This window comes from Pterocles gutturalis, unplaced genomic scaffold, assembly GCF_000699245.1.
Source record: "Pterocles gutturalis isolate BGI_N339 unplaced genomic scaffold, ASM69924v1 scaffold31589, whole genome shotgun sequence".
Taxonomy (NCBI): Eukaryota; Metazoa; Chordata; class Aves; order Pterocliformes; family Pteroclidae; genus Pterocles; species Pterocles gutturalis.
Genome location: NW_010131722.1, coordinates 18,303 through 42,509, shown reverse-complemented (window position 1 = coordinate 42,509; position 24,207 = coordinate 18,303). Strand labels below are relative to the sequence as shown.

General features: G+C 37.0%; 1 protein-coding gene across 1 annotated transcript; it reads right to left on the bottom strand.

Annotated features, from left to right (window-relative positions):
• Positions 1 to 3,084: 3,084 nt before the first annotated feature.
• On the bottom strand, positions 3,085 to 22,975 carry LOC104467078 (abl interactor 2-like; the record flags this gene model as incomplete). Its single annotated transcript, XM_010080704.1, has 3 exons — positions 22,817 to 22,975; positions 11,757 to 11,924; positions 3,085 to 3,261 (listed from the first exon to the last, which is right to left on the bottom strand). Coding segments are annotated over exons 1-3 (504 nt in total), but the record flags the coding sequence as incomplete, so codon positions are not given.
• Between the last annotated feature and the right edge of the window lie 1,232 nt (positions 22,976 to 24,207).

Here is a 24,207-nt window from a genome sequence, read left to right as displayed (position 1 = left end):
TTCCCTATAATAATTTTTTTCAAAAATATTAGTCTTTCCATTTGAATATAATTTGATCTGTTTTCAGTTTAGCCAATCTAAACTTTTCATTACATTTCTTACACTTTTTGTTAACACTGAACATTAAATATGCAGAATCTCAACAGTGGAGCATCCAGAGTGACTACTCTGCTTCAACTATTTACATCATAAAGAGACCCTAATGCATTAAGAAAGAAACATAATCTTATTTACTACAAAATCTCCTATCTTTGTGCTTAAAGTTCCACGGATCTATTAACCAAAACAGTTTCTGCTTCATACAGCTACACTGGAAAACTAAGTCCCCCTGTACTGGCCAGAGTGGCTGGTTACATTAGAGGATCCATAAGCAGAGACCTTTTCCTCAGCAGCACTGCCTGACAATTAGTGACTTAATACACGCCACTTTGAATGGATCAAAATTTCTTTTTTCTATCCTCTTGACTCAAGAACTCTTTGAAGGGATGAAGAGATTGAAGACTTTAACTCAGAAAACATTTGAAAAAAGTGAAAGCAAGTCACTTTCATACAAAAGGTTCTTTAGATTTTTGTGGTAGTATAGATTCAGAAAGGGAAGATGACGAGGTACTGCTGGAATAATAATATGGCACTTAAATTCTCTCTCACCTATTAAGAAACAACATGGTAGAGGATCTCTTCCTGAACATGGTATCCACTGATGTTTCAAATTTCTGAATCGAAGGAATAGGTGCTCAAGTGCCTATACTACTTCTCTCAAGATGGCATACTGGATTTCTTGGACAAGGATGCTCCCTTTTTCTCCTGTATTATTCTCTGTCCAGTTTGCCATCTTTCTCAAGGGTTGAAGTGAATACCTGCTGCATTAGCTCTTTGACTGTCCTGACAATGCATAATTCTGGGTCCAAGTACTAGAGGGAAAGCCCTACAGCAGAAAAAAACAGAAAGAGGACAAAGAATGCAGTCTGAAGCACACTGATGCTAACTGGAACTTTAATGCTATTTATGCAATAACTCCTCCTGAATACTCATTTGAAGGGAAAAACACTCAAGCTCAAGCAATAAAGGTCTATAAATAGGCAAATTTAAAGCTCCTACTCTTTTTTTTTTTTTTCGCTTTATTCTCCAGGTGGACATCTAGTAAACTAATCTGTAGTTACTTAACCAAAACAAAAACAACAGGTTCATAAACACAACCGGCCACTTTCTCTGCATCAGCAAGAGAGTGGCTCTTCTGTACTGAACACAGGATTAACCTGACTGGAACACATCTATGGATCTTAAGGACAGCATGATTTCAAGTTCTCTTCTTATTGTTTCACAAGTACACAATATATTTTAATTTTCTAGATAAATACAGTACATTGTAAATATAATTTGTAACATGTTTCAAGCACATCACAAGCATAACAAATGGATGCAAATATACATTTGAGTCAACATCCATTTGATGAACTATGTTCTTTCAGAAGAACTTAATTCACTGCTTCACAGTGAGTATGATTCTGCTACATTGAGGTAAGTGGGATACCAATTGTAATGGCTTAGAGCCAATGCTAAATAAGATTGTGCTGCAGAGCAGCTGAAAACTATTCTTTAATGAGTTCTAAAATAGCCTCCTTAAAACAAAAGTGATCATTAAAATATTAGCAACAGTAATCCTACAGGTTAATATGCTCCATCCATATGTAGAAGGAGTTCTGCTGACCTACATAAATTCAAAGTTTTAAGAATTGGTAGTAGATTTTAACAGGAGACTGAATAATTTCCTGGTCAAAACTGTAGCTATTAATGCTGGGGGGGTTTTATTTTGTTTTTGTTTGGTTTCATTTTGATTTCCAACTCAAGCTTAAAGAGTCATTTGTCTTTTTAGAATCTGTTTAGAGCTACAAACTGAGGTTGACTCTTTCCATAAGAAATGGGGAAAAAAGACTTCTTGTTAATGAACAGGATGTTGAGAAGATCTTGAGTAAAACTGCTTGGGAAAGATATTTAAATCGGATTGTTTAGAATTTGAATTTTAAGAGTTTGGTTAAACAACCTATTGCCATTTAAATGGCTATCCAAGCAGACAGTTCAAATTGAACAGCATACATAACCCAATGCAGCCAGCTATCAAACAAAAGAAGTTCTGGTGTACTTTGACTGGAAGAAGCATCTTACCTTACTGCTACTTAGCAGGTTTACAGATTTGTTAGTTTGCCACATAAAAATGATACCGCTTTCTGTTATTTACCTTTCTTCTCCTGGAACTTTAAGACTGTCAGTGTTCTCATTTCCGTATTTGTCTTCCTTGCAGCACAAGTTAACAATGAGCTCACAACTGCTAAGACTGTATTTACATTCAGAATGTGCTTTTAAAAATGCATATCTAATCTCACACACGATATTACTGCTGTTGTGTACACTGATCTACCACTTGCATACAACAGCCACCAGTTGTGTCTCAGTCTGATCTTTGCCCTGAAATTCCTCCTTTTTCCTAGTCTCAAAGGAAGAACCAGCTGGCTCTGAACATGGCAGCAACATTCCCTACCTGAAACCCCGTATGGCACAAAAGTTGCAGATAGCTCACTTTAACAAGGCACATCACTGGACATAGGTATAAATTACTCTGGCAGAAAGAAGAAAAGGGAACAAGTAATACTGCTTATGCGAACCCTTTCTTCAGGTGAGCTTCAAAGTCAACCAGTGGCAATTACAGCTGGATCATACTTTGTGGTGCTAATTCAGTCAGAAAAGCAACAGTCATTAGCCTTTCAGTCCCCAGGTACATCCCTGGCAACTGATTCAAACAATAATAGCAGGATCACACAAGTAGGTATTCAGAAGCATTTTAAAATTGAGACCCACAGTCCTGAATACCCTCAGATAGAAGATTCAGTGGGTTTGCAAGGTTCAGAAACACTGGGGCAAGGAAATGGGAAGGAGCAACTGCAAATCGGACAGGACTCCTCTTATGTTTATAGAAACACTGGCGAGGCAAGGAGAAACTGGTATATTACCATGAAAAGCATCAGGTTATTTTGAAAATATACAAAGACAAGGTATTTGCAGTTTGTCTGTTTTAACAATATCACCTACCTTCACTCCATGTCCAATATCATCTAGAATTGTATAATCAATAGGTTTCCTGATGTAGCGAACTGGTCGCTCCAAGTTAGCTGGTGCAATGATTTTGTGAGTTCTTGAGGTGTTTTTGTTTGTAGTCAAGATACCAATTTCTCTTCTAGCAACTTTCTCTTTGTGAATGTCCACCGTCTACAAAAGACGCAGTGTATTTACTAACAGTGGTATGCATTTGAATACAGAGTCAGTATAAAAAAAATTGAATCAGTTCCAATATTTCAAAGATCTCTGTGTACTGTGCTAAACATATCACTAATATACTTGATTACATCATCTTCGTTCAATTTACTGTTGAACTTGTCACCTATAAGCCCACACTAATAGCTATGGGTTCTTTGGGTTTTCTGTTACTCTCATTCTTTACAGTTCAGAAAAATTCCTTCTCCTTTTCATTCTCAGTAGTTCCCACTAATCTAGCAACACTGTTTTATACAATTCCTTCAGTTATCCTTTTTAATTTTACAGTTGCTCTCTAAGCTCATCTTTGAAATAGTCTCCAACTAGGTGAAGGGTAAGGATACCTTCCCAAACCTTAACTTTTATGACCTGAAAAACAAATCATAAGCAGCTTTTCTTACAAAGTAAAAAAGTTTGCTAAACTAGGATAGTCATATGACAGAATAAAATTTCAACCAGATAAATTGACAAGTTATTTCAGGCACTATAAATCACTCATCACAAATAAATTATTAGATTTTATAAGCTGCTTCGTATTAATTTATCCACAATGAAGCCAGCGGTTAAAACCAGTGTCTTCACTTAGAATGCCTAAGGCCAACACTGAAAATCCCTCCCTCCACATATTACAATGAGTACCACAGGAGACTCTCCAGTGTAAGACAAAGCCCTGCTGAAAATTCATTGCCAAAAAATACATACTTGAACCTTGTTTGGTAAAAAGACTAGGAAAAAGTTACCTAAAAGTCTATCTATCCCTTCCAGGAAAATAAAATATCTTAAATCATACTGCATGGAGTTGCTTGCATCATTTAAAAGAAAAAAAATTCCTTGCTCACAGAACAGCTTTCCTTATAGGAAATTTGACAGAGTTGTGGACAAACATTTTAGCTACAGGCTAAAAAGTAAGAAAACAGCCGGAATCACCACCATTAGGATTTCTAAACATTCACAGCATTTCTTGTTACCACTTTATTGATTATGAATGACACCAGAAAGACTTTGCACAGTTAGGAGACAGGCTCTGTAGTAATGAAGGAACAGGTACAAATGAGAACTTATTTTCATAACACACTTTTAAAAATTTTTTTTCTTCTGTGGGCAAGGATCAGGGCAGTGGGGTTGGTTACACTGTTTTACCCTTTTGTTTGTGCTACTGAGAACAAAACAAGCAAAATGGACCCTGTATTACCTTGTGCAATCATCACCCCCTTTTAAAACTATAAAGTTAAAAAAAAAAAAATTCCAATAGGTTGTTTCTTCACATTCTTTCCAGAGAAGAATTTCCACAAACACCAGGGGCATTATATGGAAACTTAAATTACCATCTATCAAGATTACCTGGTATTTCCCACCAACATATTTTCAAAATCTCGCAACTTTGCTGAAATTAAGCGCTGAATATAGCTTTGTCATGGATATTTCTGCCACCTCTAGTACCACCTGCCTAGAACTGCAAGGTTTCTACTGGAGCTGCACAGCTATGTCCTAAAACAAAGCTACAGAAAAATAGATCATTCAAGGTCAAAATCATGTTGGCAACCCTCTCTTAAGGCTCAACTTTGTTGAGCAATGATTTGAAATTTAATAGGGGCAGTTAAGCTATCTGGGACACATCCTCCATCATCCTCAAACAAAAGCCACCCAGATTTGGCCAATATACAAACTCTGTAGAAATTCATGGTTCATACAAGCTTAACAGAAACACATCTACTTCTATGACTACTTAACAACCAAGCCACTCTCCAATTTGCCAAAGTTCTTCCTGAAGCTCCCTGTGACAACCAGGTCTGTATACCATCCCTTAATAGCACAGATCAGATCTTCACAGTTCTTACAATGTTATTTATTGTACAAGAACCACTGCAAACAGAGCACATACGCATGTGCCAGGCCAGAGTACCAAAAGTGTACCATTCTGCATCAGGGAAAGATTCAATATTTTATCTTTCATCACAGGTTTTTTATCCCTTCTCTGTGCCAGACCTTTGCTTTTGCAGCATAGTGGAAGGAGAAGTTCTGGAACATAACAGTCCATACCAGAGAGATCATCTACAGAATCCTCACTTCATCTGTTGAGGAGTTAGAAACACATACTTTCTTGATAAGCTAATAGTATGGGATTGCAACAACTTGGAGGACAGTCTCACATTTAATACCACTGAAGAATTCAATCTCTACAATTATCTCAGACTTCATCTATGATCTAGACATGTCTCTAGAGAACTGCAGAAACATTACACTAACTCTTGTATGTTCTTTGCCTCACAGGTCTTTGATACTGTTTGCTGGAATGTTAAACAACCTCAGCTGCAACAGCAGCTACACCTCAAATGCTATATGATGTTTCAATGTACCGAAACATCAAAACCTTATGGGTCTGAACCTAGTTATTCAAAAGTAGCTTATGCCTTGCACTCTCAGAGCCTTAATTTCAAACTACAAATCAGAAAGAAAGCAATTAGTGCAGTGTAGACAAGATTGTTTCTTCCTTTCCCTGCATTTCAAGTGCTTGACCTCTGCAACTTTAAATATGTTCTTTTAGTATTTTCTTATGCAATTATCTATAAACACAATGTGAGTACAGGTTATTTAATACGCACATTACTGCAGCGATGGTATCTTGACACTGTGGAGACTTGTTTCCATGAATGAAAAGCATGGGGCTTTAATTTTCCATAGCAGTTGTGAGTACAACCGGTTTCCTTAAGGACTAGGGTGATTAGTCAGGCATGACTACAGTAACAAACTATGAAATGCATAAAACCTAACTAAAACCTGAAGCTTATCTAATGGGAATTCTCTTACATTATGGTTCAGAAAATCTCTTTTACCTTGAATAGCTATGAAATGATTAAGAATATAAAACCAGCACCTAATTCTGGTACATACTCCTAAAATTGTACTGAAAAGCATTTGCTGGCAGGTTTTTCAGAAATTTCATTCTCTTGCTTAGTCGACTACTGGAGTCATAAGATCTTAAGACACCTAAAAAGCAGCAGAAAGGAACACTGAGGTATTTGATTAGCAGAGAAAGGAACAAAGATTAACTTGCTACTAAAGAAAATGAAAACATTTATCCTCAACACACAGATAATTATTGCCTCCCGTACTAGCACAAATCCCTTAACTGAGACAGGAAAGCGCTAGCAGAATGTTTATTCAGTGGTTTAGAAACTTCTGTTGAGAAGTTTTTGGGGTTAGAGTTGGGCCAACAAAACACCTGTCTTGGAAAGTCTGTCTGGAAAAACAGGTAGGACACAGAGTGCCCTTCTAATAAAACACTGCTTTCTAACAAGAAATTTCAGACTCCTGACAGCATTATTCCACATTTTTTTTTTCCCATAGCCCCACTACCTTTGGCAAAAGCTTTTGCATGACAGTTTGTTAGAGGTTAGGCTCATTGCTATCTTTTCATATGCTTTCCAAGATGCCTGCAATAAGGCAAGGGACAGCTTAAGGGGAAAAAAAGTATAAACCACTGTATTTTTTTTTCCATTAGGAATTTTCTGACCACTTTGAAAGATCAAGTTTCCATACTTAATAAAAACATTCAATAAAAATTCAATAAAACCACCCTCAAGACCTGTAAAGATTCAAATAGAAAAAACATCAATTTCTGGGATTCCAAAATTAACACCATTTACCACTTCACTTAAAAGTCACTGAACTCAAAGAGTTTTGAGAAATATCTCTTCTACCTGTTGGTGAAATTTCTCAATTATTAAGTTAGCACTTGTGCTGGTTTTGGCTGGAGTAGAGTTAATTTTCTTAATAGCAGCTAGAATGAGGCTGTGTTTCGGATTTGTGCTGAAAACAGTGTTGATAATACAAGGATGTTTTAGTTACTGCTGAGCAGTGCTTATACAGCATCAAGGACTTTTCTGTTTCTCACACCAACCCACCAGCAAGTAGGCTGGAGGTGCACAAGAAGCTGGGAAGGGAAACAGCTGGGACAGCTGACCCCAACTGACCAAAGGGATATTCCATATCATATGACATCATCATCAGCAGCAATATAAAGCTGGGGGGGGAGGCTAGCAGGGGGGCTGCTGCTCAGGGACCAGCTGGGCATCAGTTGATTGGTGGTGAGAAATTGTTTTCATTTGTATCACTTCTCTTTCTTGGGTTTTATTTCTGTTATTTTCCTTTTCTTTACAAATTATTATTGTTGTTATTATTATTATTTCCATTATTAAACTGGTTTTGTCTCAACCCACAAGTTTTCTCACTTTTAACCTTCTGATTCTCTCCCCACAACCAGCTAGGGGGTAGTAAGCGAGCAGCTATGTGGTGCTTATTGCTGCTGGGGTTAAACCACAAGAGCACTTTGAAAGTCTAAACTGTATTGAAATTTCAGAAACAAAAGTCTCCAGAAGCCTTGATTTGTTCCTCTTCTCAAAACATTCTAATTTAAATTTATTGTCCGTCTGCTAGTCTGGGCTCTTAAAATTCAGTTTAAAAAAATCTTAGAAGAAAACGTTGCTTAAATATAGGGTTGCTGGGCTTTTGCTTTCTTTGAAATCCAATGTGTTATAATTTAAACAAACTAATTGCAAATTACCTTGAAAATTGGATTATTGCTTTAAAATGCGTAACTGTCTAACTGACGTCTTAGAAATGTGACATTAATTGCCTCAACTCAAGCTGTATGTAATTTATATACAAAGAAACAGGTCAGGATACAAAAATGCTGAAAAGCTACTTGCTCCATAAATCGGTAATATATACTGTGGAAAATTAGACTTGCATTAGTATTTTTGAAAGACTTTGGCTATTCTTATAACTCGCAAGAATAAGACAACTGAAAATGCTTACAAGCCTTTACTGACTTATCAATGGAAGGTCTAAGTGAACTTCCCTGCAAAGACCAACCAGCTCACATATGTTCCCATAGTTCAGCAAAGCAACACGTGATGACTACAGAGAAGTTCAAGTCTGCAGTCTATTCAATACCTGTTCTCACAGAAAGTATCATTGGAGTCAGATTCCATAGGAGGATGAAACAGATTTCTCCATCATGCAGTGCTACAGGAGATAACTCATCACTATCACTCATCTTTGTGATAACATGCTTGCTTATATAATTAGCAGCAGAGAACAGTTTTAATGATCTTGCTAACCGAGAGTATTCTATAACTAAACCTGAAAAAATGTCATTATACAAATATTAAAAGCTAAAAATCTGTCAGACTACTTTAAAGAATTTCACAGTGTCTGCTAACTTGAAAACTTTAACACAATTTTTTAACAATATATATAAATATTTATACAGATTATCTGTATTTAGGATGCAAATTTTCAGATAACTATTAAATACTGCATATCTTCTAGTTCTGGACAAGTTTCAAGAAGGCAAATAAGAATAGATTCATCAGTTTTCAGATCAAATCGAAGTAATCCTGAATTTTAAACCAACAGGATTTAATCACTTGCATAAAAACAGTTTCAATAGTAACGATTTCCTTATTCAGGACCTATATATATTCTGAAAACCCAAAAATTATTATCAGGTTCCTCTTCAGCTCTTTGATTAAGTTGGCATTTAGAAGGAAACACAAAAAGTAATTTAAATTGGCATTCTATCAATGAACAGAAAACTAGAATATTTTATCTTCTAAATCATGTCTCTTCCAGTTTGAGCTACACTTGAACAAAATAAGCACTTTTTGAAAAAGTTTTATTACTAAGTGCCAAATGATTTTGCTCCCTTCTTTGGAGAATATGTGGAATTTCAAATCAGAATTAAAAGCAGCATTACACATCCAGATATCATCATTTGCATCAGTGTTTTCTAAACTTAAATATCAATACCTACTAACCAAAGCATTAATGCAATAACGCACTGCAAGCAGATAGTAATTACCAACCTATCTTTTGTTCTACACTACTGACATAATTTGAAGTCAGACTGACTGAAATCATAATTTGGCAATGAAGTACTATACCATGAGGCATTTTAAGTGATAGTAGAAACAGCTGACTAAACTTTACACCCAACATAAAAAAGACTGAGGACGTCTTCTGCAGGTTAGGCTCATTCCAGGAGAAGTATAATCGAATTTTCTGAAAATAAATTATTACACAGAAACTGTGACAAAATAGATTTATTTTTTATAGAAAAATAATGACAGAAATTAAGACAGATAGTATAACCATCTACAAAACTGGTATCATGGGATGAAGCCATTTCGGAACATTTCTGAACATAAAGTTCCTTGGATCAACACACTTTGTATATGTAAAATCCAAAATTCAAATACTGTCGGTTCCTCTGATGTAATTTCTTCCACAAAGATTTGGGGACCATCCTACATATATATGGATGATGCAGACTCAAAAAAAAACCAAACCAAACCTTAATTTTCAATTTTATAGCAATATTAAAAAAAAAAAAAAAAGAACAAAACAGACTTTTTTTTGGTTGTTCAAGTGCAACCCATGAATTTTGGCAGATACGTCTTTATCAGGTGTTGGGCACTGGTAGTTTAGTGCTCCACTTTAAATAACTAGGCATTCTGTATAAATGCCAAAGACAATCTAACCTAGCATCTTGATCTGCATAAATCTTACCTTCTCAGAAGGAAAAAAATTAAAATGCTATGGCCCTTTTCCAAAAGCCACTTTACAGAAACTGTATGACAAAATGAACTTTCCGCATCTATAAAATGTAAAACCCAGTGAACTCTGAACACTTTTATTCATATACTGTATTGCATCAGGCTCTCAAATAGTTGAAATACTTGTTAGCTGGCACTAGCCTGCCAAGAAGCACATACACAAACACACAAGTACACACACACAAATATATATACACACAGAGACGCATATACCCACATACACAGCATATATATAGCACATAGACATACACACACAGAGTAATTTGGGACATTTTCCAAGTAAAAAAATAACTGAATTGTCCATGGATTAACAAGAAGCACATAGCAGAAGAAATCAAACTTCTCACCTTATTTTTGAGGATGCATTGCATGAGATAACTGAGGCAATCAGTTCAAACCTCTACCAGCTTAAACCTTTTCAGCACCAGCAAGTTAACAGATCAGCTCAATCTGCTTATTTCCTATTTTACCCAGCTCCTACTTTCAAATGTCTTTCTAAATACCACAATATTTTTTATTTTGATTTATTATATTATCACTTGGAGATCAAGAAACCCTAGCAGCCAAAATATACTGGTCAAATAAGATACAAAATATTCAGTAAGGATCCAAATCAACTCTAGTAACAGAAAAACAGAAAGTGCTGTTATCATTGCTCTTAATTTCTCTTTTAATCCATCACTGGCATGTAAACCTCCAATAAATCTATCACCCATCCTCAGCCCATTCTGGCAGTCAAAATTCTCTCATCAGTGTGTTAATGGGACATGGGTTCCTGATAATAGTATTTTAGTTTACTGCTGCTCAGAAAAACTGCAAACAATGGCAGGAGTTCTGCAGCCATACTCAAACTTGAAACATAATTTTGACTTCTGTTCATGTCATTACAAAGTACATTTTACTAAGAAAACCCAGGAGTCATCTATGCTTCTGTCATTTGATACCAGTATTACTGCAACAGGAAAAGTAAAAAGACGACAAGTATTGTTTTCCACCATTCATTTCACATTACTTTCTTTTACGTGCCTGTAGCCAATAAATACCAAGTACAGTAAGTCACCAAATATGAGTTAGAAAGCTTAATCTGTCCCTTAACATGATATCCTAATTTTCCATTAGCAATTTTTCTGTGCTTTTCACTTACACAGAATGGACCTCTCTCCAAGCAATAAATTGGCCAAGAATACATTTAATCTCTTAACCTATGTAAAATCATAGAATGGTTCAGGTTGGAAGGGACCTTAAAGATCATCTAGTTCCCCCCCCCCTGCTATGTGAGGGGACACCTCCCACCAGACCAGGTTGCTCAAAGCCTCATCCAACCTGACCTTGAACACTTCCAGCAATGGGGCATCCACAGCTTCCCTGGGCAACCTGCTCCAGTGCCTCACCACCCCCACTGTAAAAAATTTCTTCCTAATATCTAATCTAAATCTACTCTCTTTCAGTTTGAAGCTGTTACCCCTCATCCTATCGCTACATTCCTTCATGAAGAGTGCCTCCCCATCAATCCTGTAGCCCCCTTTAATACTGGAAGGCTGCTATAAGGTCTCCCAGAAGCCTTCTCTTCTCCAGGCTGAACAACCCCAACCCTCTCATCCTGTCCTCGTACAAGAGGTGCCCCAGCCCTCTGATCATCTTTGTGGCCCAAATCCTCAGAGATACACAATCACATAATGAGACCCATTCCCAGAACTAATATGAGAAGAAATGCATCCTTCTGTTTTAAATGCGACTCTTTTTCTCATTCACACAATGTCAGGTGAGTTTTACTTGCTGTGTAATTTCAAGAACAAAGAGAAGAAAAAAAAACCAGGAAAAAAGTCTCACTTGTGAAATATGGTTGATTGAAGACTCCATGCGTCGAAGTTGGGATGCCTGGATATCCAGCATTTGGAGAACATTGTTGGCCAAAGTGTTGATCAGATAGGCTACGCTTGCTAATGACTGAGTTGTGTAGGCTTTGGTTTCTTCCAGGGCTCGCTGCTTATCTGCTGACTAAAAGCAGAAATAAAAGATTTATTTAATACAGTCTCTCACACAAAGAGTCCTGGAATGAACTCCTTTTGCCTGTCTTTAAAGGACCAAAAATTATATAAGTCAAACTAATTCTACATCAAAGTTGCCATTTTTTCCTCCTTTGCATTCATTCCACAAAAGATACTTTGTATTTTAAGAGTTTCTATACTTTATAAAAGGAATTAAGCTAGTATACAACATGCTCATCTTTTCTGGAAATACTTAAAGTGCAGATTTTTATACTGTATTTTAGCAATAAACTTTAAAAGCACTCTGAGACACTTATTCTTTAGTTCTTCTAAACTTTGTACTTCCATTAGATCTCATAACAGCCTGGAAAGATCTGACAAACATCACATTCCTCATCTTCCCAACTATTTAGACCTCATTAATGCCACAAGCAATTGTTCATAGTGAATGAACTATAATTGCACCCTTAAAATGGTAGCTGAATAAAATGTGAGAGGAATCATTTTTAAAAAGAACAAGTCCATGTTTTATTTTTAAACAGGTTTTGTGCTTTTTTTACTTTGTCCATATTTTCTTCTATGAAGGATTAGTATGATCCATTTTTCTAGTAGTAGAGCACCCAAAAATATTTAGGCTATCAAGCCAGAAGACATCCATTAGAAGTTTAAAAATATAGATACATTTCAAACTACATTAAAAATAATAAGCTAAGCATCTAGATGTCAGGGTTCTGTGCTTCTCCTTGAATAATAGTTACCAACACTAAGATCTCATTCAGTAAAAAGAATACAGATTAAAGCACTGGTAAAACATACCATTTAGATGCTAAGAAACTTTCTAACACTTTGGAAAACACTGAATTTCACTTTTAGGTGATCTTTAGCCACCTCACAGGCTGATAATGCTGTTTCTAAAGCAACAGTTGACAAAAATTTCTCTACTCCCACCTGCCATTACAGTACTATACTTCATAATTTCCTTTCCTTTATATATTATTCACAGAGGTTGGGTGTCAAGATTCAAGAAATGTGCTTTTATTAGAGTGGGAATATAAAGTCATTCCATATCTTTCAGCACAACCTACATCTACCATGGATTTTATTATATGTGCTGTGCTTTGGGGAAACACTGAAAGGAAGCACATCTCTATTTCAGGAAAATAATTCTTGCACCCCAAGATATTTCCTGAGACTTTGTAGTAAGACTCTAAAGACGGCTAGCTTTCAAGGAAACCCACACTTGCAAACACAGACACAAGACTTCAATTAAACATTCACATGAAAGATATTAAGTATTTCTTCTTTCCTGGAAACCTCTCCCATGTTCACAAACAACAATGGTAACTTGGTTAGCCTGTTAGCATTCCCTCTTCTTGCAGGCCACACTGGTACCGCTTCTTAGTCTGCTTCTAGAAAGGAGCATAGCAGCAGTTCCTGTTCAGCCATACAAGAGCTCCCACGATGTTGTAGGAGGAGAGGAATGCTGCAGAAGGCAAACATTCTTGCCTGGCTGTTTATTTCCCATGCAGCAGACAAAACCAGAAGCAGAAGGAACCAAAAATTTTAGGAGACAGCTCCTCAGGGCACACTATGATGATGTTCCTCAACAGAGTACGCTTGTAAACACTGCCTTATATCCAGCTAAAAAGGAGTTAGATAAATGCTATCCCCAGACCCCATAAGAACTCATTACTTTTAGCTAGCTGAATAATATATCTTTTATATAAAAGAGCTCCAAACTCATCTTAAGGATTCAGAAATTAAGGAATACAGAGCTCTTTGCCTCTACTCTCACACTGTTGGCTTACAAATGCACTCTTTCCTTCCCTCTCTCTACTCATCACCTAAGCTCACTCTGCAAATATCACTACAGCAGGCATACATACCACCAGACACTTCCACAGCTATTAAAACAATTTCTGAATGGCAATAATAAAAATTACCAGAAGCTTGTCAGTTTTGCTCTGCAGCTGCTGAGAGTCTATTTATAGAAGCAGAAACTGCTGATTTACATTAGCACACTGTACATCCAGAATAGCCAAGTAGAAGCCAGCAAACACAGTATTTTTTCATTAACAGCCAAAGTGCTTGAGAAGAAAAGGAAAATAATCTATCATTTTAGAGATTATGAGCGTCTGCTACGGTTTTACTGCTTAAAGAAGCAAAAATATGAATACATGTTCAGAGCTAGTCCTTCCACTGAAGTAACCTAATAGCTAAATTCAAGTCACCCCCATTCACACCAGTTCAAACCAACAATGAACTGGCTGCTCAACGTTCAAACACATTAAAAACTTCATAAAACAACAATCCTATAAACACATTTGGAACTGTTATTAGCACAAAACCCCTTTTGACTGAGAAGCCTAGTTGGTGTATTTGGCTGATAACCCGAACAACTGACTTGTGCTGCATGCCTGTACATAGAGACCAAAATTCTCTGAAGCAAACTCCACTAATGCTTGGCATAGCAGAATTAAAGTTTGAACTTTCTCCCTGTATACTGAAAGATGCAGAATGTGTTGGATTTTCAAACTAAAATTACTATTTGAACCTACTATTGTCAAGCCATTTCACAACAACATCAAAAATTAATTAATGACAGTATTTTAAGACAATCAAGTTTACCCTAAAAACTTTCAAGAGACGAAAACTTGAGTCTCACCCAACAACTAAGAAGAACAGCCTGGAATACTTATGGCAAATCTAAAGTTCCCCTGTGGAGATGTAATAATGACAGTTAAAATTTAACTTGAAATGGTAGATTGTGTTTAGTACTGAATCTAACTTTTAACTTGGAAAGTAGATTTCCAGAGATGGTATCTTATGCTCCTAAGTAAAAAGCTCCCCATGTATACTCCCTACGGACATCAAATTATATCACTTAACAACTGCTGCCATGCTCCAAACTAGCAATAGATTTAGGCAACTAAACAGTACGCTGGTAACTATCTCAGTATGTAACTAACGGGATTTCTGCAAATAAGGTCATGATTTCAAGTTATCAGTAAACCAAATTCAAACATAACCCTCAACAGACTAAGATCTAATACTATAATCTTCAGAACACCAAAATACCAGCCAATATGCTTCATACCTGACTGTAAGGCAGGCAGAAAGTTATTTCAACATCCACACCTACCAAAGTTCTCTAGAGGAAGATAAAAATACTAAATGGGCCCTAATCAAACTGATAGCCTCTCTACAGTAGTTTTAGTGGAATACTGAAACTATTAGTTTCGCTATGGAATACTGTTTCTACGCAGAATATTGAAAACAAGAGAAACACATTCTGTTATGCTCATTAGAACAAACAAAGACTCATTACTGTGAATACTTAAGCATATTAACCAGAGTCCTTGGAGCCTTTCAGTTCTCAGGAACCTTGAAGTCAGCATGATCAAGAACTACTAGTTAAGTATGTTTTCAGTGCACTGACCTAAATTAAACAACATGAAACAGACCATGGAATATCTCTCCACTTTGACGTTTTTAAATATCTTTAATCTAGCACTCACATACATAAAATTCTGCATGTCTATGAAAAAAATGGGCCTCATAACCTCTATGCACACTCCACTCTTGGGGAAGCAATGCTTCCAACTGTTAGATCAGCTTGATCTGTACTTTTTTAATGGATATTAAATTCAAGAAATCAAAGCCATTGTAGAAGACTTATTTGTCAAACAACACCGCCGACATAGACAGCCTCTCCTTCCTAGTCCTAACACATCCATTCAGTTGTGACAGTAGTGTATTTGTAGGGCTGCATGGTGGATTGAGTACCTATCTAATTTACAAATAGCCTAAGAAACAAATGCTTATTTTAAACTCCTGTCCCATTATCTTTCCTACCATGCAAACCTGCAAACACATGCAGCAGCAAAACTAAGTAGATGCCACAAAGGAAGAGCAAATCATGCTTGCTGAATTACTGTTTGAGCAACTAATCATATTATGGAGACTCAGGTTCTGGTTGCATCAGCAGTACCCGTGGAAGTAGAGGTCCCCAACAGAAACCACCCACACTCTTTGCTGTAGTGAGTGCCAGGAGGCAAGTCTCAAATGAAAATTATCTGATCCATAAATCAAATGATGAGTTTTTCCTCATCCAAACCACTGCATAGCCACAGAAACACAGGGAAGCACACAATCAAGAATAAGGAGGGAAGAACTATCCAGAGCTGCTCTGCTTGCTAGAGAAAAAGAACAAGTACTGGAAAGTAGACATCACTGCAGTTTTGCCAGCCCTCCACTACCTATAATTCTTTTTCACAAGACCTGTACACAGTACTTCATTTGTTTCGCTTAATATTTTTCCATTAACTGTGTTAAGAAAACTGCTGAGTCTCCACCTCCTAAACTTCCAGCTTCAACTTTTCAAACAATGTTAAGAAGATAACATCACAGCTGGATCATTTTCACAGCCTTAAAAAGATAAAATGTTTGGATCATTGATGTGTTGTGTGCCCACTGCATCCCATTTACATGCAGCAGCTTAGCATCTATTCAATTTATCATTTTTGTTCACCCAATGCACACATCAGATGGTACACACCAAGTCACAAAGCAGCATCCTTTTCTCCTGCTCCCAGCAGTAAGTGAGAGCACCACTTTAACTCACCACAGAGAGCTCCTCTGATGCTCCTGACAGCCACATAGGGGCAAGGACAGTGTCAGCTACTATGAGAGAGGCTACCTGTGCTGCAGCAGGAAATGGTACCCCATGCACCTAGACAAAGCAGCAGCTGTTGCTCTGCCCAGCTCTCCCCTGGAGAATGTTTTCCATCTCTAGCCCACTACTACAACAGTCGTGTTGCCTCCTCCAGGAAACAAAACTATAGACTAGATGGAAATATTTCACAGGATGGATCAAGTCTGCTGACTTCTGACTATAAAACATATCCTCCTATTTTAGGAATTAAAACTCTCAAAGTTTTTTCTCCTGTCTAGGAAAATACAAACTTTTGTATTTATACAAGCAACATAAAAAGAAATTGCAAAGAAGAAAAAATTCTATTGAACGGAGAGTGTGGGGTAGATGAGAGAATAAAACATGCAAAATGCCAAAATAATTTGGCTATATGAATGGTAAAAGGAAACCTTACTTGTATATGGAGCACAAAAAGCAGGGCTAGAAAGGAACCGAGAATTTAACGCATTCTCCAATCCCAAAGTGAGATCAGCCACAACATGAAATCTGTTATGCCACTGTTAAAAACTTGAACAATTTTGTACAAAAAGACAGCTCTTAATACAGAAAGAAATACCATAAGGAAACAAATGATGGAGGCAATATAAGCTCTATAGTATTATTTACAGAATGTCAACCTAACTAGACAAAAAAATAAATGCTACCAAGAGAAAAATTAGAAGAAAATGGAAGACTTCAAAGACAGCAACAAGTTAAAAAAGAAAAATGCAGCTCTTATGAACTGGAAAGAGCTAATTAAGAGAGCTCTGAAAGTGGTGCATCAGAGGAAGCACTAAAAGCTGCTGGCAGTTTAGTTGGTTATTATAGCTAGGTTTTTTCCTGTTCTAGTTAAAAAAAAAAAATTATTATTTAACCCCTAGTCATCATCAACTTGGAAGTTCAAAGTTTTCAGCTGGGCTAACAAAACTTATACAACATATTCTATTAGGTGAGCCAAAAAGTCTGGACCTATGAGTTGATAAAGAAATTGTGTTTCTTATTACAGAAGATTAACACAAGTTGTTGCCTTTAATACCAGTATGACAAAAAAAAAATTCTTCCAAGATTAATACTTAGTGTTGAATTAAGAGGGGGGGGGGAAAAAAAGAGAGCTTTTCATTCCTGCACCTACTACCACTTACAACTAGCCTAAACCTAAAAATATCTTAGAAAAAAAAAGTTCTGAATGGAAAAATCTCAATTCATACTCAAATCAGCTCTTCAGCATACAATACATTTACACAGTAACATATACATATCCTGCTACTGTTCAAAAAAGTACTGTTTAGTGAAACAACTCATATTTAATAAGGGACAAAAAAATAACAGCGAAATTTTAAAAGTGAGATAGAAGATTAGTTTCATTTAATCAATATAAGAGCTGTTCCTTTTTATTACTGTTAACACAAAACCAAGCAGGCATTTGTCTAAGACCAGCAAGCAAAACCCCTCAGGTTTCTGTTGAGGTTGCATCAGCTTCGCCTCAAGAACAAAAGCTGCATGCCACTGAGTTCAACAAGCTTGCGATATTCAGTACAAAATGTGCTCATCTGCGATACTGACAAAGCACGCTTCAGTTTTCCTGAAAAATAGAAGATTGAGGTCTTGTATCATCCTTTTCCATTTTATTTGTTGCTAAATTCTTTGAAGCTACTGAAAGCCTCATACATAATTAAATATTTTACACACATTTATTCAACAGCACAGATGGTATTTGCTTAGCCCATCCAAGTGCTTTGAGGTCCTTTCGTAAGCTAGAAAAAATGATTGCTGAGAAAACTGAGCATCACTATCCAATAATTATGCCAAAATTGTGCCAAAAAGTTACATAACTGCTGGTGAAAAATACAATAGCTTTCTGTTTTAACAAACTACCTCACTGAATACTTACTTGCTAAATAATATCCCTTACTCTATCTTCACTACTAGAAGCACTCATTCCTTGCATGAAAAACATGTACCATACAATTCATTAAGTACTTGGTCTATAACATGCAGGTGAAACATGCAGGAAAAGCAGAAGCAATCGCTCACATGTTAGAACAGACAGAAGGATATGACACCTCCCAGAGCTCTTGAAAAAATAAATGCCACAGAACTACCAGAAAACCTCAAAATTTCCCTTTCGGATGTGTGGGAGGATCCATGTATTCTACTAGTACACTGAACATAGGGGGAAAACCAAGTCTATGTATTCTTTAGTATAACCAGAGCTCCAAAGTACTTGGAGCTGGAAGTAATTTTTTTTGTTCTTTGTCAGTTGTAATCTCTAAACATAAACATTTTTCTCTATATAATTGCTTATTCACGTAATTATTGCTGTTATCATTATTTTAGGAAGAGCGAGGGCTAGCTTGATCGCCTCATGGCCCTACTCAAATGTATACACATTTATTTTAAAATTAAGGAGAGTTAGTAGTCATCTTGCCCATTCATATGTACTCTACACCCTAACCATTATGAATTAATCAAATATTAAGAAATAAAATGTATAAGCAAACGAGATTTCAGATACGAATGGGAAACACTTTTTCACACATACTGATCCGCAAACTCACTGGTAAGTTCTGTGACAACTTTCTTTTATTCTGTATTCTAAAGAATACACAAGCAACAAGATACACTGAGACCACACAACAGGGAAAGCAACAAGATTAATGGGACTGGTAATTTGGCATACAACTTAGTAGAAAAGGTAGCTCTGGACTTTGGAGATAGAATATTTTTACTTCATAACAGTTCTAACATGACCTTATCTGGACAGCTAACTATATAAAGTAACCTGCTTGACAATTCTGTTCCATCTGTGAAGAATGGGGCAGGCTGGTCTCCTAGTGACAAGACTCCTTTTTTTATTGGTGAACTACTTTCAGAAGTGACAATACACAATGCAAGAATCAGCACTACAATGAAACCTGAGTTGCGGCAGACCATCCAGGCACAGAGGTTACAGTTAGGCACCTAAACCGTCCCAAGCTTATAAACATCTGTCAAACTGAAAAGTACATTTCTTCAGAATCGCATCCAAAGTCTCTACTCAACACCTAAACTAAAGCATCTAACTTGATGTTCACACAAAGTGCTTTCAAAATGTAAACACCTTTAAATGGGAAGTTACTGAAGTAAACTCTTCTGAATACAACTCAAAAGAAATGGGGTTAGGACTACTCTCATAGTACTGTGAATTCTGTATACTCTAAATCTAACCAAACATCACCTTTTGAGCTGAGATCACACAGTAATCTAAGCACAGCAATCAGTAATGCTGTACAAGAAACTCTGTCATTTCGGGCAAACATAATCATTACAGAAGATACCATTTTCTGGTATCATATTTATATGATGTTCATATTCATATGAACAAAAATATAAATAAGTTTTTTTTACATTTTTATAATTAAATTAAAATAAATTATCACAATAATTTATCTGTATACCAATAACAAGCATGCTAACTGAGGAATACACTTTTAGTTTTCCTACTTTTGTAAAGTCTTTGACATCAGGTTGTTCTGTTTTTCAGATTTCCAAAAAAAATGTAATGATGCACTAAATGTCACTAGAATTTCTTATTCATAAGTGTGACTTCCTAATTTCTAAGCTGTCTGAAACTCAGCATCAATAATCTGATGCAGTCAATATCAGGTCACTCACATTAAGCTGAAGTCTTTTGTTTTCATTAAAGTTGATTCATTTGATATTTTCCTTTCCATGCTGAGCCTCAAAATGTAGGTTTGATTAACAGCTAGGAAAGACACCTTTCAAAGAAATATGGAAATCCAACTTTTTAAAATACATACTGCATTCAAGGCTGACAGTGAGGGCAAAAGTAACTCACTGGCTTGAAATCTATGGCAATAATATCAGTCTACTGTACCCAAAAGAAAAAGATAACAAATGATAGCTGTGGACAAGCACAGCTTCCCTGACATCTAGTCACTTGCACCTCTGTTTTCATGCTGCCAGCATCACAACAACAAAAAGCAACAAATTTCTCATCTGTTTCCCTTAACTGTCGCCAGGATCAAACTTAGCATTTATTTTCATACATTCACAAGCACAGATGACCAGTTTTGACATGCAAATGTCCCGCTCTCCAAAACCGGCAAGTTCCTATTCTTTGAAAGCAGATCCAAAGTCCTGTTTTTGCAACAACAACAGCAACAACAAAAAGGATGCTGCATTCATATAAACCTACTAGACAAAGTTATAATAAAAGTTGTTCAACACACAAATAATAGTTTAAAATTATAGATCAAAAAGAAACTGAACAACATTATAGCATCCAAACATATTTGCATCTGAAATGCAGTTAACATGCAGTTATATTAATAGTTATTCTTCACTGCTTAACAGCATCAGGTATACCTCTTCCTTGAAAAACACGCACCACTAACAGAAACCTATTCCCCATGTGCATTTAAGACTCACTGCTCATTCTGTTAATCAATGCAGGCTTCACCTGGCTCTGTTAGCTCTTCTGCAGTAACACAGCTGAGAGAAGTGAATCATTTTCTACTGCATACAACAACAGAATTATTATTAGAGTTCCAAATACAAGGCCAATTTTGGCTTTACTACCAGGACAAAATCAACATATTTGTGGCCATAAGAGACTATGCCAATACAAATGTGCTGAATGAAGAACCTCAGAAACAGCAAAGATCTGCAGGTTTAACTCTGCTATCTCACAAATCTCCTGTTCTACAAATCTTCATTCACCAAGGATGCTTTACTGTGCGGAGTTTTCACTGAGTTACAAGTAAAAATCATTTATTAACTCAACTCAAATTTGATTTTACAGCTACTTGATAAACATAAAACAAGTCATTGTAGCATTTGCAAAAGTTAGTTTTCAGACGCAAAGTGGCCTTCGTAAGTTAGAACAAACTACAATCATACAGTAATTACATTCTGCTGTAAAAAGTTATTTGTACCAATTGTTTTCTCAGCAATATCACATTAACAGATTTTAGCTCGCTCTCTCAAGAAATCTGACAAAATCTACCATTTCTAAGAAAGGATGTCTATTTCAGCTTCCCAAAATGTTATATAGTCACCGGGATTTATGTAACACACGAGTTATTTCCCAACTTTGCCAGTTTCATCATTCCACTATAAATTCACAATTAAATCCGTTACATAGCAATGACTGGGGCCAACTAAAGGCTTTAATTTAGAATCACAGAGTTATCTGTGGCAGTAGAAGCAGATCCAAGTGTCCACTGCCAGACACTACAAGAAAAGCAAAGTAGGACATGCAGCCATGTCATCCACAACCACATTTATAGCCTAATGTACTAATGTAATTAGTCAGATGGCAGGACAGCTTGTAATTGACAGAGGGTAATTGCAGCATATAAGGGGAAGATATACACCCTATTCAGCCAATGGCTCCCAAAAGAGAGGCAGGCAAACGTGGAGATGACATCCGCATCAGTTACCACACCTACATCAGCTGCCTTTCAGCTGTGGTGCAGAGTCCCATTTCACTAGGCACTGTGAAAAAGAGTAAGGTAGTCAAGGAACACAAGCTGCGAGGAAGCTTTTGCCGTCTGTCCACAACAAATACAATCCTGTTATCATCAGAACTCTTCCCACATTGTCAAGCCAGCTAAGGCAAGTCTTTCTTTCTTTGCCATTCACTGTCCCCACTTGCTCACATGAGAACATCCCAAAATTTTACAATTCTAGAAATTATTATGTTTTAAATTAGCTGTCTTATGATAACTATGGCTAAAAAAAAAACACTTTATGAGAAATAAAGTGGCATACCTACCAGCTAAAGGAGTATGCCATTTCAAAGATAGTAGACAGAAGAGAGGGCTTAAACTAAGTGGGGGCAGGAATTTGCATAATCACTCTTCCATTTTGCCCTGGTTTAAGCTGAGACAGAGTTAACTTTCTTTGTAATGGCTAGCAAGAGGCTGTGTTTTGGATTTGTGCTCAGAAGAAAGCTGATAAAAAGTGATGTTTATGCAGCTGCCAAGGTCTTTCAGCTTCTCTGGCTGTGTGCAAACAGGAGAAGCTGGGAGGAAGCACAGCCACAGTTACTAGCCCAGGATTTGATCTTAGGTTCGGGATTGAGACCCAAAGTGGCCAATAATCTATTCCATAACATACATGTCATCCCCAGTATATAGGTGAGGACCCTCCGGAAGATCGTACCTTTTTGTTCCAGGTCGCTTTTTCGCTCTGGATCATCTCACGCCCGGTGGTCCCTCTCGCAAGGTCTTTTCTCCCCCCACCTCAGTCAGCTCTTGGTCTGGGACACTCGGACTGTTGTCTCCGTTTGGCGAGTGCGGTTTCAGGACTCTCCCTGCTCCGGGATCGTCAGCCCGGGACAGGCTGAGCCCTGGGTTGGTCATCGGGGGGGCAGTATCACTGTGTATCACTCATTCATATCTTTGTATCTAGTATTATTTTCAATATTATTGTAGTTTAGTTATTAAATTGTTCTTATCTCAACGCACGAGTCCTTTTTTTCCCTTTACCCCTTTAATTCTCGCCCCTGTCATTGGGTGGGGAGGGATTGAGTGAATGGGTGTGTGGGTTGGCCCCCAGCCAAGGGCAAACCCATCACAGTCCTTTTTAGAGAATTAAACTGGTTTGAAAATCCCAATGATACTCAAAGTCCTCAAAAGCTTTTGCAAATGCTCCAAAGGAGTTCCCTTTTGCTTCAGATCAGGGCATGACATGTATGTTATGGAATAGATTATTGGCCACCCTGGGTCTCAATCCCGAACCTAAGATCAAATCCTGGGCTAGTAACTGGGGCTGTGCTCCCTCCCAGCTTCACCTGTTTGCACACAGCCAGAGAAGCTAAAAGACCTTGGCAGCTGCGTAAACATCACTTTTGCTTTCTTCTGAGCACAAATCCAAAACACAGCCTCTTGCTAGCCATTACAAAGAAAGTTAACTCTGTCTCAGCTTAACCCAGGACACATTTCTAGGAAATAACCACATTTGGATTACACAAATCCCTTCACAGTGATCAGTTAACTCAAAACTTGAAATTATTCTTACTTGGCACCTTTTAAAGCTGCTGCCAATTCAGACATACTGAAAGGAACAAACTGTCTTCAGATGCATGCCCACAATCTGAGAGAACAAAATTATTTTATTTCATATAAAAAAGTCGAGATCAAAATAAGAAACCTTCACAAAATAGTTGCAATATACAACACTCCTCTAGAAGGCAACAGAACCATTGGCAGCATACTAGAACTCCAAGCCTTGAGATTTCTGCTCAAATAAGCAGAGCCTGGGAGAGCTGCAGTGGCAGCTGATTAGCTCTAAAGCACAGAACTAAATAATCAGAAGAGGCTTCCCTGTATTCTCCATTAAATTTTCCCCAATCTCTCCTGCTTTCTTTTTTTGCTTTTAAACAAACAAACGGGACAGCCTTCCTTGCCTTTTGTAAAACCATCTCTAAAGGCCAAAGTCTCAGGCTCCTCCAAAGCTACATCATTACACATGCCAGAGTCCTACACCCAAAATGCACATTTGAACCCCGTTACATGGACAGACACAAATATATTCATTTGATTCTGAAAAATCACAACAGTCCACACAACTCACAGGCCCTTCTCCTTGCCCG